The 15427-nt window shown below is 40.3% G+C and overlaps 1 protein-coding gene across 5 annotated transcripts in view; it reads left to right on the top strand.

Annotated features, from left to right (window-relative positions):
* Window positions 1–15427, top strand: part of atr (ATR serine/threonine kinase) — a 108403-nt gene that overhangs the window by 8236 nt on the left and 84740 nt on the right. For 2 of the 5 annotated variants that reach the window (XM_039760389.1, XM_039760395.1), the window contains exons 6-12: window positions 6417–6605; window positions 8689–8915; window positions 10099–10251; window positions 10654–10852; window positions 13326–13576; window positions 13848–14038; window positions 15313–15413. In XM_039760389.1, coding sequence (XP_039616323.1) covers window positions 6417–6605; window positions 8689–8915; window positions 10099–10251; window positions 10654–10852; window positions 13326–13576; window positions 13848–14038; window positions 15313–15413 — 1311 coding nt within the window. The remainder of the gene's footprint in view (window positions 1–6416; window positions 6606–8688; window positions 8916–10098; window positions 10252–10653; window positions 10853–13325; window positions 13577–13847; window positions 14039–15312; window positions 15414–15427) is intronic. The other 3 variants (XM_039760394.1, XM_039760407.1, XM_039760398.1) reach the window with 3 other exon arrangements.

Below are 15427 nucleotides of genomic sequence, written 5' to 3'. Positions count from 1 at the left end.
TTCTTGGTTTATAGTGGAGTTTAGTCAAAATAAATCAATTTTAGTACAGCTATGACCAAACTGTATACTTTGAATTCTCTAATTATAGAAGCTTTAATTTGAAATGTCTGCTGCTAACTTTTTCTTTATCACTTTGAGAATGCACTAAAATTTTAATACACTAATGTTCATCGGTCAAAATATACTTATTTGCACATTTAATGTGTGTACTGATTACATTTTTATATGCATGCATGCATATATATGTGAACTGCTTAATACCGTACATCTAAAATGTATTCAAGAAGTCCAGCTTTTGCAAATATTTTATTTCATTAATGAGCTGATCAAAAATAGGTAAATATAGATATATATTTTATTTACTTATACAAGTTTCTAGTGTACCTTTCACAGGAAGGAGTTTATAGGTAAATTCAAGCTTTTTTATTTAAACTTATCTAGGTCAGACATTGTCTCTTTTTTCCCTATTTTTTTTACCCTTTAACATTTAATTACTTGTATTTATGCTCAACAGAATTACCTGCTAAAGGTAATGAGCAATATGAGACTCTCATCTGTCTATTTATGAAAAACACTTTTATTTTTCTACATACTGATTAAAAGGAGAGATATTTTAGTTTCTTCCTTACATGTTAGTTTAAATGGCAATAATTTAGTAAATTAATAAAATATACTTAATATTTTGTTAGGGATGCAGCAGAAGATGCAGATGATGGCTAGGTGACTTACTCAGGGTTATTCAGGGAGGTAGAATCACTTGCACATAAATTAAATTATGTCACTTCACATTATTTATATAAAATTACTACAATTTGATCATTATTAGAGAGGAATAATGCAAATTAGAAATTGTGGACTTTTAACTATTTATTTTTACATTTTCATTCATGTACGTTGCTTCTTTGAAATATCTGTGAAGTATTACTCATTTTGAGCATAACCTGGTGAGTTAAATATGTACAGTCGTGGCCAAAAGGTTTGAGAATGACACAAGTATTGGTTTTCACAAAGTTTTCTGCTTCAGTGTTTTTTAGATCTTTTTGTCAGATGTTTCTATGGTATACTGAAGTATAACTACAAGCATTTCATAAGTTTCAAAGGCTTTTATTGACAATTACATTAAGTTTATGCAAAGAGCAACTTTTCCCAACCATCCAAGAACAGTCTGGTGATGAACAATGCCTTTTCCAGCATGATGGAGCACTGTGCTGTAAGGCAAAAGTGATAACTAAGTGGGTTGGGGAACAAAACATCGAAATTTTGGGTCCATGGCCAGGAAACTCCCCAGACCTTAATCCCATTGAGAACTTGTAGTCAGTCCTCAAGAGGCAGGTAGACAAACAAAAATCCACAAATTCTGACAAACTCCAAGCATTGATTATGCAAGAATGGGCTGCTGTCAGTCAGGATTTGGCCCAAAAATTGACATCATGCCAAGGTGAATTGCAGAGGTCTTGAAAAAGAAGGGCCACTACAAATACAGTGGAACCTCGGTTCACGACCAAAAAGTTCGCCAAACTTTTGCCTTGGTTCACAACCACACAATCGGTATACGAACAAGCCAGTTTCCCTTTCGGTTTGTACGCGCCGATGATTTCCGCACGTGTTGCATTGTTTTCGGTCAGACATGTCTGCCTCTGATAAGAGAGAGGGGGGGAGGGTGCATGCATGTGCGTACCTGCCTGGCTGGTTCATACGCGTCGATTACTGTATTTAAGCAGAGCCGCTCCCTGTTCATTGTTCTCAGTCAGACGTGTGTGCTTTACCTGCACTCTCTTTGTGCTTTACAGTATTTCGTGTGCTTTTGCAGTTAACTATGGCTTCTAAGCAAGTGAAGAGGGGTGAGAAGAAAGTTTTGAAGAAAATTGAAATTGAAGTAAAGAAAGAAATTATTGGAATGTTTGAGCGTGGCGTTCGTGTTACTGATCTTGCCGCCGAGTACAAGAACAAATCTATTAAAGCAGCTGATATTGCAAAAGGAGTTACAGCATTAACCAGGCAGAGGCTTCAAGTGCTGGAAGAGGTGGAAAAACTGTTTACCAGTTTACTCATTTACCAATTTGAGAACCCTGGTGCTTTGAAGAAGCACAATGTAAACAAAGCCAGACTGCCACTTGGGTTGGGTCACAAGGATTTTGTTTTTGGAATGGCTGCATGAGGCTTTCGCTCCCATCAGCAAAACAGCAGAAACCCAAGAAATCACAAGAGAGAAAACACCTGAAGGAAAACATCCCTCCATTGCGGAGCCAGACTCTCCCTCCTCTCCACCCAGTTCCTCCTCACTTCATGCCAGAACTCTACTCATGCAAGGTTAGTTTTCTTGGTGGTTTTTGTATTACGGATTTTTCAAAAGTTAATTTTTCAGTTCATAGCGTGAATTGTTGCAATGTTACTTTTCTCATTTTTCAAATGTCCCTTTTTTTCCACGGTGCTTAAAACTCATTTTAAAAAAAAGTGTTTACAGCGATCGGGCTGTAAGGCTATTAACATGAACTCCTGCAGTGTTACTTTTTTGGTTTCTTGTGGTTGGTTTTTAAATTAAAGTTCGGATTTGTTCAAATGTTCCCCTCTGTTCAGAGAGAGAGAGAGAGAGAGAGAGCATAGCTGAGCAGGGAGCCTGGGTGTTTTGTGTCAGTGTTATTCAATGTTTTTACATTAGTTTACTATTACACTGTGCATTCTATGGTGTAATTAACTATATTTGTGCTTAATCTTTACATATATTTACATATTTACTGTGGAGCTGACCCGGACACAGACAGGCGGACATGTTGTTAAATACCAACACACGTTTTATTTACAACTATTTACAAATATAATAATGGTCACTTAGACCCAGTCCCGTGCACAAACCCCAATAATCTCAGGCCTGGCCACAAATGCCTTCTTTTCGGGCTGCGTCCACTCCTCTTCTGCCTTGTCCTACTTCCGCCCGACTCTAGCCTCGAATCAAGGGAGACGGCCCCTTTTATACATGACCCGGATGAGCTCCAGGTGCTTCCGACACTCCCCCGTTGGCCTCGCCCCAGCATGGCGGAAGTGCCGGCTGTTCTCCCGGCAGCTCTCCGGGTATCGTCCTTATTCTTCCCCCCAGCACTTCCTGGTGTGGCGGAAGTGCTGAGGTAACAGGTCCTCAAGGCATTGGGGCGCCTCCTGGCGGTGACCACGGGCCTCTACAGGGTGGGGCTTCCATGCCCTCATGGCCCCCAGAGCAACCAGGAAGGCGGCCCCCATGTGATCCAGGGTGGACCTTGACCCTCTTCCGGTCCCTCACAGCGTCCCGGCCGGGTCGTTGCCCCTGGCATCCCTGACAGTGCCCCACAGCCAGCGAAGACCACTCGGGAAGAGCGACCCGTCCCACGAGGGCAGCATAGCCCCGAAGCGGGTCCTACTCCAGGACAGCCGGGGTCCGATCCCGCTCTCCAAGCAGAGATAGGGGCGGAGACGCGGCCTGAGCACCACCACTTGGTGCTCCCCTGTGCCTCGCACAGTTTGCGCTCCCCCCTCTTACCGGCACCCCCTCCGAGGCCTCCGCGCCCCTTTGGTCGGAATTACTCGCTCCTTTGCAGCTTCCTCCAGCCGTGGTGGCACCCGCACACCAGCAGAGAGATCCCTCAACAGACGGTCCGACATCTGAGGGCAGGTCCCCAACGAAGGGGGTCCTACTGCTCGCCCAGGGTCCGTCCCTGCAATAGAGAAAAACACAGGGGCAGAACCGCTGCCTAGGCACCCTTCCTGTGCCACGCACTGGCAGCGTTCCTCCATTCGGCACCCGGCACTTGCCTGTTCGGCACCCTCTCCGCAGCTTCTGTGTCCCTCTTGATGGTGGAACCGCCGGCACCGCCTGCACTGTTTTCGCCGGCCTCAGGGATTCCCTCTGCCCCCGCAGAGGGCGGCCAGCACCCGGACGCGTGCACCCAGCACCGCGTCCCAACATATCGGAGGAACCGGCACTCAGCCTGCCATTCCTCCTGTCACTCTGAGACGCCCTGATGGTTTGAGACTCCTTATTACAAAGAAAGAGCCTCTTTCCCGTCTGCGTCCCTACAGTGCGGTGCAAGACCGCGGCCGACTCGGGGCGGAGGGCACTAGGACCTGGGGCACTCAGCAGCCCGTGTCCAGGCAGCGTCCTCACGGACTCCACCCTAGCCGCACGCCCAGCTCGTTGCGCCGTGCCTACTGTCGGAGGGCCGCTTACTTGGAGCTGATCTTTGGCATCACAGCCATGTTCAGCAAACCCTCCCTCATGCTGTACGGGAACAACGAAACCTACCTCCCCCGCCGTGCCGTCTACCTGTCTGTCAGCCTCCCACGCCGGCCACTTCCTGTGGGCCTTCTCCTCTGGCCCAATCGGGTCTCCCCCCTGCCCGTGATGGACATTCCTTGGTTCCGCCTCTCTGCAGTCATCGGCGGGCACATAAGACACACCGTCCAATCGCGTGCCTGTCAGGGGGAGGGACTTCTGGTCCGCGGCCATCTTGCCTCCCCTTCTGCAGTGGCGACGTGCTTGCCGGCAGCCCTGTTGTTGCCGGCCCCCCTCAAGCTGCAGCGTCTCCTCCTCTGCAGCCCTCGCGGCTGCTGCCGTGCTGCCGGAGCCCCGCAGACTGGCATGCGCCCGCCACTGACGTGGATCCAGGAAGTCCCTGCCTGGAAAACCAAAAACACACGCGGCCCCCAAGGGCTGGCTGCCGTTAGGCAGGGCACTCACCTCCCCGGACTCATCCAACCGAGGAAAAGTCCTCGGCGTGGCCTCTCTGGACGCCATGCCGTCCCGGGCGCCTCCAACAATGGCGCGCTCGTCGGAGACCGCTGCAGTCATGCCATGCACGCCCCCAGCCCACTACAGGGGAAGACGGCTCTCCTGCGGACCACTGGCGGTCCATGGGGTTCCTTTACCCCGTGGGGCTGTGCTGCGCCGGGCCGTCCACAACAGAATTTTGTTTATCAGGTCCCCGCCTTGAAACAGGCGGAGCATCCTGCCGACTATGCCAGATGTAAAAAGCGCTATATAGTGCCCAACCCGGCACAGAATACGCAGAGGCACATGTACAAAACACACAGGCTTTTATTTTTTCTTCACCCGTGGGCGCACGCCTTCCCCGTGACCCACAGGCAATACACCGTCCCAAAGCACTATAAATCCCACACAACAACTCTTTCTGGCACCACCACTCCTCCCAGGAAACCTCCTCCTCTTCCTCCCGATTCTGGCCAAGAATGAAGGGAGGTTGGCCCGCTTTATAGCCCACCCGGAAGTGCTCCAGGTGCCTGACCAGCTGGTCTTAATTGCACCTCCGGGTGGGGCTTGTAAGTCGTCCAACATGACTGCTGGCTCTCTGCAGCACCCCCTAGCGGCCACCCCATCTCCCAACCAGGCTGTGGTGGACTCCATGTCCCATGGAGCCACGAGGGAGACTGAGGAAGGACCCACGGCCAGGGAGGCTGCCCCCAGACGCCCCGGGGGAGGCATTACACTGTCCATGGTGGCTCCCCTGGGACGTATGCAGAGGCGTCCCGGCTGGGCATGAGACCCAGCTGTCCGTCACATTACATATATATTTACATACAGTTCGTACGGTCTGGAACGGATTAATTGTATTTACATACAATCCTATGGGGGAAATTGCTTCGGTTCACGACCAACTCGGTTTACGACCAGAGTTTTGGAATGAATTATGGTCGTGAACTGAGGTTCCACTGTATTGACTCTTTGCATAAGCTTAATGTAATTGTCAATAAAAGCCTTTTAAACTTATAAAATGTAATTATACTTCAGTATGCCATAGAAACATCTAACAAAAAGATATAAAAACACTGAAGCAGCAAACTTTGTGAAAAACAATACTTGTGTCATTCTCAAAACATTTGGCCATGACTGTATTTAGTTCCTGACAATCAAATTACTTCTGAGACTCTAAAAAACAATGAAATAACCCAGCACTGTTATCGTTACTTTTACAGAGTTTGAACACAAGTGCTATCACTCCTAACTTACTTTTAACATATACTAACTTGAAATAGATTACTTTAAGTCTTCTACCTAAGTGATCTACAGCACTGTGCAGATCATTTAAAATCAAATGATTGTGTCAAAAACTTTCAGTTAATTTACACAAAAGAATGAAAAAAATGGAAGTTCTCACATTAAAAAAGTATTAATGTTGGTTGTAAATGCAAACCTTTATTTGCTTGAATACATTACCTCAGTAAGTCACTTATTCTGCTGATTGACTCCAGAAAGTATGGACATATGGACTTGAAGTTGATGATACATGATTAATATTTCACTGATTACTACATATTAGCTATATAAACTAAGTAAATTATGTTCAATGGAAATAAGTTTCATACATTTTCTGCATACTATGACTTTGAGTACATCTATACATGTATGCGTTATTCTTATTTTCTTAAAGCATTTCCCTTATAGATGTTAAGATGAAATGTAAGATCTGGGATACCATTGAGAAACGATTGATGACACTACTATCTGTACTTAAAGAACCATCTTTAACTCCACCAGTTGACTGCTTGGAAGGGATTGCTGTGATAATGCACCTAGCAGCTTTGTGTTCATGTCACTCTTGCCCTCCATTTCCTGTCAGGTAATTTTTTTATGTTCCAAACTACTGTAGTATCCTATTAATAGGATGACAAAGGAAAAAATACTGAAAAATATTATTTAATGTTTGCTAATGTGAAACTCAAGAAATAGATATGCAACTAACAATGATATAATTTTTTTTCTGCGCATACTGGGTCAATCAGTCACTCAGCATATATGTATTTTTTTATACCGTTCTTTGTGTTTTCTGTAAATATTACACACTGCATTACAGAACGATGACTTCATGTAGTGTAGGGTTCATAATTATTATTTGGAATTGTACAGTAAAAGACCAAAGCGTTAATCATATGCTCTGCAGATTTATATTGGAAATATAAGTCATTATTAAATCTTTAGGTGAAGAAATGAAGCTTATTCACTTTATGTTTAAAACATTTTTTCAACTCATAGGAACTGTTTTTGAATTAAGTAATAATGTTTATAGCGCCTATTAGCATCATAGTTCTCAATTTAGTCTTTTATTCTCTTCTGTATTCATAAATGTATGAATTGTAAGTAATCTCGTATGTGTTGCATTGCAACATGGATTTTTTTGTTGTTTGTGGTACATTATTTAAATGTACACGTAGAATTTGGATTTGTGTTGAAACAATGAATAGAAAGAGAAGAAGTAAAATATAGTTTTATTGTCTGTATATTCCTGAGCTTGTATGTATTCATCCCAATTTTAAGTATCTGAACCAAACTAGCAACATTTGTCCAATAAGGAATAACCCTGTAAAATGTACTTGCACAAAATAGCCTTAAATGAAATATGACATTCCAGATGTTTGATGTACTTTTCATTTGAGTTGTCTCAATTTTGACTTCAATGTCAAATAGTTAGATGAGACACTGTATATTAATAAAGTAGCAGTTAGTAACAAGTGACTTTTTCCTTCCCAGTTCATTGGTATAAACTTTGAATCAGCTGGTTGTTAAGTTCATAATCTTTCAAATGGTAGGATGTCTCTTTAGATTTGCCTGGCATTCTAGGTTCATTATTGTAGATTCCGTAACATAATAACCTGAAAAGTAAAAACAGAAATTGTAAATATCTAAATCTGTAATTTGGTTTTACTATAAAAAAAGCTGTCTCAATAATGAAAGCATTAAGGAAACCATTATTCATCCATCCATCCATTCTCTAACCCGCTGAATCCGAATACAGGGTCACGGGGGTCTGCTGGAGCCAATCCCAGCCAACACAGGGCACAAGGCAGGAACCAATCCTGGGCAGGGCGCCAACCCACCGCAGACCATTATTCAACATTATTGTAAAAGTTTTCAAGGTAATTTTGGTATAGTGTAAGCGCTGTTCTGTATAGTTAGTTTAACTGATGGGCCCAAACTGGCCTGCCTTGGATGGATTCCTGCCTTGCAGCTAATACTTCTGGGATAACCTATGGTTTCTTGACCATAGACTGAATAAATCTGGCCAGTAAAATAAATAAATGAATGGATTTTATAAAATGTGCAGTCAGCAGTTGGAGACATTGAAATAATACATTATCTTTATAGTTCATGAGCAATCTGTAATTTAATGACTTGTAAATGTTTGTATGTTAATGACATTAATGAAAAACTTGCTTCAACTAAATCCTTATTTTAGGAACTTACAATTGCATTGCATATTAAAATTCTGTGATGCTACGAAATTTAAGTTAAATGTGTAAAAATGATTTGAATAGGCAATTAAAAAATAAAAAAACACAATCTGTTATCCAATAAAAGCAGGCAACACCAACCAGCTGTCTCTTTCATTAAAGAAGCTTCTTTTCTATCTCCGGGTAATGGACATGTAATAATTATGTTTTTGAAAAAGAATGCCCATTAATGAACTAGTTGTCTCAAATAAAAAAGGATGTGGGACTTAGTATTTAAAATCTGCTGTTAAGACTTTTTTTCTGCTGTCACAGAATTCATTCCCACTGTAGAACTATGCAACATTAGCCACAATGCAATATGCAAGACTTACATTTTTAGCACTATCATTTTCTAGATTTTGTATTTGATTCTTGTATTTCTAATGATTGCATCAGTAGGTAATTCATCTAATGTACATCATTTTATTTTACCAGCAATGAAAACAATAAAAGAAAGTTCATGGAGAGGAGTGATAGTGAAGGTCACAATTATGTCCCAGCTGTCAAAACACAGCTGCAGTGGATAAGAGCTGAGCAAATGTCTCATATTCTGGATCTCTGCAGAAAGTTGCTGACATCTACAGATAGTGGAGATGATCTCGGTGAAGCAGTTGACCAAATTCTGAGGATTGTTGACTCCATTATCTACATACATGGTAAAGGTGAAAGCACTGGAAATGGAGCCCTTTCAATTTGAGAACAAATGTGCCCACATAAATCTGTAGTGTGACATTTTTAGACATAAGCCTCACATAACCATTTTCAGGCCACTGAGGTATTCATCTGGTACATAAGAAATTATTGTAATTTTATGCCCACTAAAATACTGATAGCAATACCATTTACCTGAATAAAGTCAAGAGGGATATAACAGATTGATTAGGGAAATTATAATAACATTTAATTTTCTTTATATGTAGACATCCATCCACCCATTATCCAACCCGCTATATCCTAACAACAGAGTCACGGGGGTCTGCTGTAGCCAATCCCAGCCAACACAGGGCGCAAGGCAGGAAACAAATCCTGGGCAGGGCACTAGCTCACCACAGGACACGCACACACATACACCAAGCACATACTAGAGACAATTTAGCATCACCAATGCACCTAACCTGCATGTCTTTGGGCTGTGGGAGGAAACCCACACAGACACAGGGAGAACATGCAAACTCCACGCAGAGAGGACCCGGGAATGAAACTGGGTCCCCTAGCTGCGAGGCAATAGCGCTACACACTGTGCCACCGTGCCACTCATTATATGTAGACACTTTTATTAAAAATAAATTACAGTTGGAAGTGGAGAGACTTTAGGTCATTGTTTTTTTTCCAAAATAATAATACTGTAGATATGCAACGTTCCAGCTTGTGGCCAATCTACAAAAGAAGCAAGATTGGCCATCCTTAATTCAGAAAAGCCCTAGTTTGAAGGAGAAGCATTTTAGAACTCAGGATACATTTCTAACTTTCACAGTAATTGCTAATTTGCTTGTTACTAATATGCTCAGTGAAAATAATTTTTATTGAAATGGCAATTTACTGCTTTAGAATTGTTTAAATTTTCTTAGAGCTCATAACTGAAAAAGTAACTTTTTAAATTGATGGCACATATTACCAAGTGCAGTTTTTTTCTTGGGGTTTCACCCTTAACCAGGAATGTAGAAACTTAACATAGCTATAAAAATGGTAATGAACAATCTCATTGTGGTCTAGAAACCGCTTTCTTAAATGTACAAAGAATATAAATTTGTAGCAATTCAAGATTTAATCATGCTTCTTGTATGCAATGCTGTATGTCTGAAACGACAAATTCATTTTCCTTTTTGTGTCTTTTTATTTTCTAAGTCAACAATCAGCTTGAGGGGGGTATTCATAAAAGCCTTTGTGCTATGATGTCATTGCCCTGGGTTTGGGAACACTCCTCCCATTCCACCTTCCAGTCAGCAGGCTTTAGTTCCAGTCTTGTTGCTTTAAGTCAAAAGCTGTCCAGTAGTTTCTGTAAGTATTTTCTTCCTGTAATATGTTGTTATCATTTTTATTTGAATATTTAATTATTTTAATTGATTTTTGCTATTTTTTTGGCCATGATTCTTGGTCTTTGTTTTGGGAGTTAACAATCTGTGAATAAGCAACAGTACAGCTTACATAAATAAATATTTATATTTCTTCAGCACATTTTGTGTTTATTTGGTATCACATTGTGTAGCTGAATTTGAAACTGAATTTTTTGTTTATGTTCAATCCCCCCCCACCCGACATTATTATAAACAGGCTTGTGAAAGCTTTCATGAAAATTGTAATCTTTGAAATTCTAAATCACATGTGTAATACAATCTTTTACTTAGACCTGTATATTATTTAGATATCTTTTCCATCATTAATAAGTCGATTTTTTGATAGCATATCAAGCTCAAGCACAATGTGTGTTCCTGTTATCATTACTACCTGCAAAGATTTGCCCTGACTGGAGGACAGCAGTGTATCGGTGGGCCTTGCAAAGTCCAAGTGAAGTTGTTCGTGCAAGTGCAGTTAAAGGTTTTCCAAACCTTCTCTGTAATCTAGGAGCAAAATCAAATAACCTGATACACGAAGTGTTACTGTAAGTGTTTGAAATGCCTTTGCATTTGTTTATTATTATTTTAGTCTATTCTGTTTAATTAATAAGTGAAAATGTCATATTTTTCCATTAAAGTATTTTTCCATGTTGGTTGTTTTTTGTTGCGAAATATACTTACACTTGGCGTTTGCTTACAAATAAAGACTAGCAGTTTAATTCTGTATGAATAATTAGCTTTGACTTTTTGGAATAATTCTGCCTGTTACTAGTACTTTACATTTCTTTTGTTACTTAGGTCTTTCAGTACCATCTATATGTAGAAAAAAGCATGAAACTAGATAAATTTACTTTAAATAAATAACCCTGCTTACTTCAGTTTACTTCACTGTGAGATGAAAAAATCAGATAAATATTTGCGAAAATCTCTGAACTCTATGGAATGTATTGAAATCAATAGGGAAGAAGGAACTGAACTACAGTTAAATCTCAATAATCCATCACTCGATTAACTGTCAGTCTCCATTAACTGTCAGGGCCAAAAAAGAAAAAAATATTGCGCACGCCAAAACCTACCTATTACTGTACTACTACTGCCATGCAGTATGCTGCGAGTTTTGCACTTTGGAACAATTTTCCCTTGTGCTAGTGTATAATGTTCTTCCCCAGCACCACAGTGTCAGTTACGTACTGTCAGTTTTAATAGCATTTTGTAAATCTCTTTTGGTATAATTAATCTACTATACATTGTTATGGCCAATAAACATATGTGTGCAGTGTTGGAATTGTCACAAAAATTTAAATTATTAAACATTTACAAAACAACAAAAGCACTTTAAGTATTGCATCAGTTTAAGGAGTAGGAAAAACAACAGTGAACAATATAAAGCGTGATGCCGACAAAATTGAAAAGTGTGTTGAAAATGGAAACCACTGACAATGATGTTATTCTGTGTTCATTTTAATGTTCTTCTGCATTGTAATTTTCTTTTTAAATTCTGTTCTGTTATAACTTGTGGTTGAGTACAACTATGGAAGCATACCTGGACTTAATGGTTCATTATATTGATGACAAATATACATTGAAAAGCAGATGCTTAGGGTGCTGCTTCTTTAAATGAGTGCACCTTTGGCTATAATGCATTCCACAAGAAGAGGGAGAGACACTGCTGAAGGATGGAGTCTGGTAGCAGCATGTAACAAAGTGTTACTATATTAATACTTTTTGAGCTTGGTATAAATTAAGTCTGTTACATGTGTGGGGAACAGCCCAGACACAGACAGGCAGATACCGATGGTTTACCACCACACACGCCTTTATTAAACATTACTCCTATGTATAATGTTCAAAAGCACACAACCCACTGCCCCTGCACCAATCACCCTTTAGTTCAGGCGTAACAAAATGCCTCTCTCTTCACCGCCTCCACTCCTCTCTCTCCGCTTTGTCCTCTTCCACCCGACTCCAGCTAACAAATGTAGGGAGGTGGTCCCTTTTATGTTCACCCAGATGTGCTCCAGGTGTCTCCCGATGAACTTCCGCCGGGTGTCCCTGGTATTCCTTTCCCCAGCATCTCCGGGTGTTGCAGAAGTGCTGACATCCAGGCTTCTCAGGCATCCGGGTGCCCCCTGGCGGTGACCACGGGCCCCTATAGAGTTGAGCTTCCATGCTCTGTTCCTGTGGTCCCCATACTAACTAGGACGGCTGCCCCCTCGTGGTCTGGAGGAGGCGTAATCCCTCTTCCGGTCCTTCTGGGCGTCCCGGCTGGGTACCACCCACAGCCACTCGTCACACGTGTAATATGTTTATATACAGTCCAATCCAAAAGTATTGAAACAGCAAAGCCAATTAATTTTCTTTTCCTATGCAGTGAAGACATTTATGTGTAAGATTAAAAGATGAATATTAGAAGAGAGATCAAAGTTTCAGCATTTATTCCCTGATACTGTATTTACATCTAGATATGTTAAACGACATAGAACATAGCAAATTTTGTATCAAACGACCCACCCAGTAAACTTGCTGTGGATGCAGTGATGAATGGTTTTTGACTGACAAAGGTTAATCAGAGTATTCCAGAGTCCATGTCTTGATATTCATTACAGATGCATGACATTTTTTAAGACCGTGATGTCTGAGGGATCAGAGACCATGCACATTCAGAGGTTGTTTTGTGGCTTCTGCCTATTATGTACTGAGATTTGGCCAGATTTGTTGAATCTTTTAATTATTTTGTACACTGTAGAGGGAAATGCCTAAATTCAAAAGCTTTTTTGAAGGCTCCTTAAATACTATAATCATGATTTCACATCACATTGTTATTTCATCTTGTCACATAATTGTTAACCCTAAACTACACTGTCCCAACTTATTTAGAATGTGTCTTTTCAAAAACACAGTATGGAAAATGCATTTTTCATACTTAGCACAACTTTTTTGAATACAGTTGTACTGTAGTGTTTTCTTTGTTTTTGTAATTTAATTTGTAATTTTCCATTGATTATGTTTATTTTGCAGGAGTAAGCTCCAAGATAATTCTGTACTGGTTAAAATGGAAATGGCTGGAGTTGTAGGGCCCATAGCTTGTTGTCTGTCAGAAGCATTTGAGCTAATGGTCTCAAGCAAAGAACCTGAGGATCAAAGTTTTCTCTGTAATAATCTTGTTATAACTTCATCATGTAGTGATTCAATAACTAGAATTGGGCCTTCCATTTTCACTCCATTTGTGATTCTTCTGAAACCAGAAATTGACAGTTCTGTGAAATTAAGTAAGTATGAACACTTTAAAAATCTTCACAAGTATTTTAATGATAGATGATCATTACTAATCACTTTCCATTTGTTTATGTTGGTGCTAAAAGTACATTGAATTTGGAAGTATGTTTACAGTAATCTTTAATATTATCAAAACCCTTTTAGTAAATACAGTATCAAACCTAGCTGCTCAAGGAGATATGCATAACCCATGATTTACAAATTTTAACTACTTTTTCTGTTATTTTTTGTAAATGTTTATTGTACTGCTTGCTTTTTTTGCAGATTTTATAAAAACATTTCCCCTCCTTTGTAAACATCTGGACCTACGGCCCAGTGATCCAGATGCTAAAACTGTTGTAAGTGCTCTGATACATCTCATTGAAGATCCCAGCGAAGCTGTTCGATTGATGTTTTGTCAGTATGTAAAATATTTAATAGTGGCTTGGGAAGCTGAAGATGGTCCACTAAAAGAGGTAAATTAAACTTGTTGGATTTTGGTAGCAAGTGTAAGTAAATAATAGCGTTCATCAGCAAATTTTGCCAAAGTGTTATTCACAGTTAATTTGTTGTGTTTGCCCTTGTTTGTCGAATTATTTACTGATAATTTGGCTGGTTTAGGAGAATTTTTTCTCCCCAATGCACCATAATGCTTTGAAAGGCCAGTGCGATATCCCCCCAGAACTGTAACAGCCAACATTGGATGGGTTCACCCCCTGGGTATATAATGCTGATCCATTTGCATTACAGATTCCGTGGGACTTAGTTAGTGTTAGAACTTCTAAGTAAATAATGCAGGTTCCTTGTGTGTAAATAATTAGCCGCTTGGAGTTAAAAAGACAAACTTTGAGGGAGTCTGATACCCAAGGCAACTCTATGAAATAATAATAATGAAATATTTATTACTATTTACAAGACATTTCTATCTTTTTGACAGAAGAAAAAGTGCAAAGCATTAGCACAGACATTTTGGAGATCTTTCAGTACTCTTCAAATAATAGAGCCAGCAGTTTCAATCATGACACTCCACTTTGAATTTTCTGCCTTTGAAAGACCTGTGTATTTTTTCTGACTTTTGACTACGATTTTGGCATTTCCTCTTTGTTTTGACGAAATATATGATTGCGCATATCTGACTGCATTCTTTTTTCTTTGATCTCCCTGAGGCACGATGGTGCAGTGGTTGGCACTCCTGATGCACAGCTAAGGTCACCTTTTTGGCCATAGTAATCTGTCCAGTATAGTTGGTAGACTTTTCCCTAGCCCTCAAGGACACTTTAAAGATGATTGCACTATTATAATCCAGTCAAATCTAGTTCAGTTAGTCCCTTCCCATTGACCACTGACTTCTAAGCATTTTGCCGAATTTGGTGATATTCGTGAACACTTCTGTGATTTCTCCGAACTCAAAGCAAAGTGAACACTGTGGAGTTTGCACATCACTAGTAAATAATAGACAACTGTGTGTAATTCTGTTTAGATCTTCTTGTTGATCAATTATTTTTATTTATGTCCCATGCAGTGTAATTATTTCAAAGTGCTTTATACAAACACAATAATACAACATACTATACATATTCTTTTTGAAAAATAGGCAGTATAATGTGTTTTGTTAAAGGTCACATTGCAAGACAAGTGTTCAGTATAAAGCTATATCCTTTAAACTTCCAATCTAGACACCAGACCACAAGTTTTCCCTGTAAGTGAGAAATATTAAACTGAGTATAATTTACGTATTTTTCATTCTCAGATTCTTGTTTCAAGACTGAAGGATGCTTATACCAATGCTAAAGCAACAAAGAATACTGATCTAAAAAACACCTTAATACGCACCACTGGAGAGATTGGCAGGTAGAAATTAAACC

Source organism: Polypterus senegalus, chromosome 1, assembly GCF_016835505.1.
Source record: "Polypterus senegalus isolate Bchr_013 chromosome 1, ASM1683550v1, whole genome shotgun sequence".
In the NCBI taxonomy this organism is placed as follows: Eukaryota; Metazoa; Chordata; class Cladistia; order Polypteriformes; family Polypteridae; genus Polypterus; species Polypterus senegalus.
The sequence above is the reverse complement of the archived record's forward strand: the minus strand, read 5'-3'. Positions and strand labels throughout refer to the sequence as shown.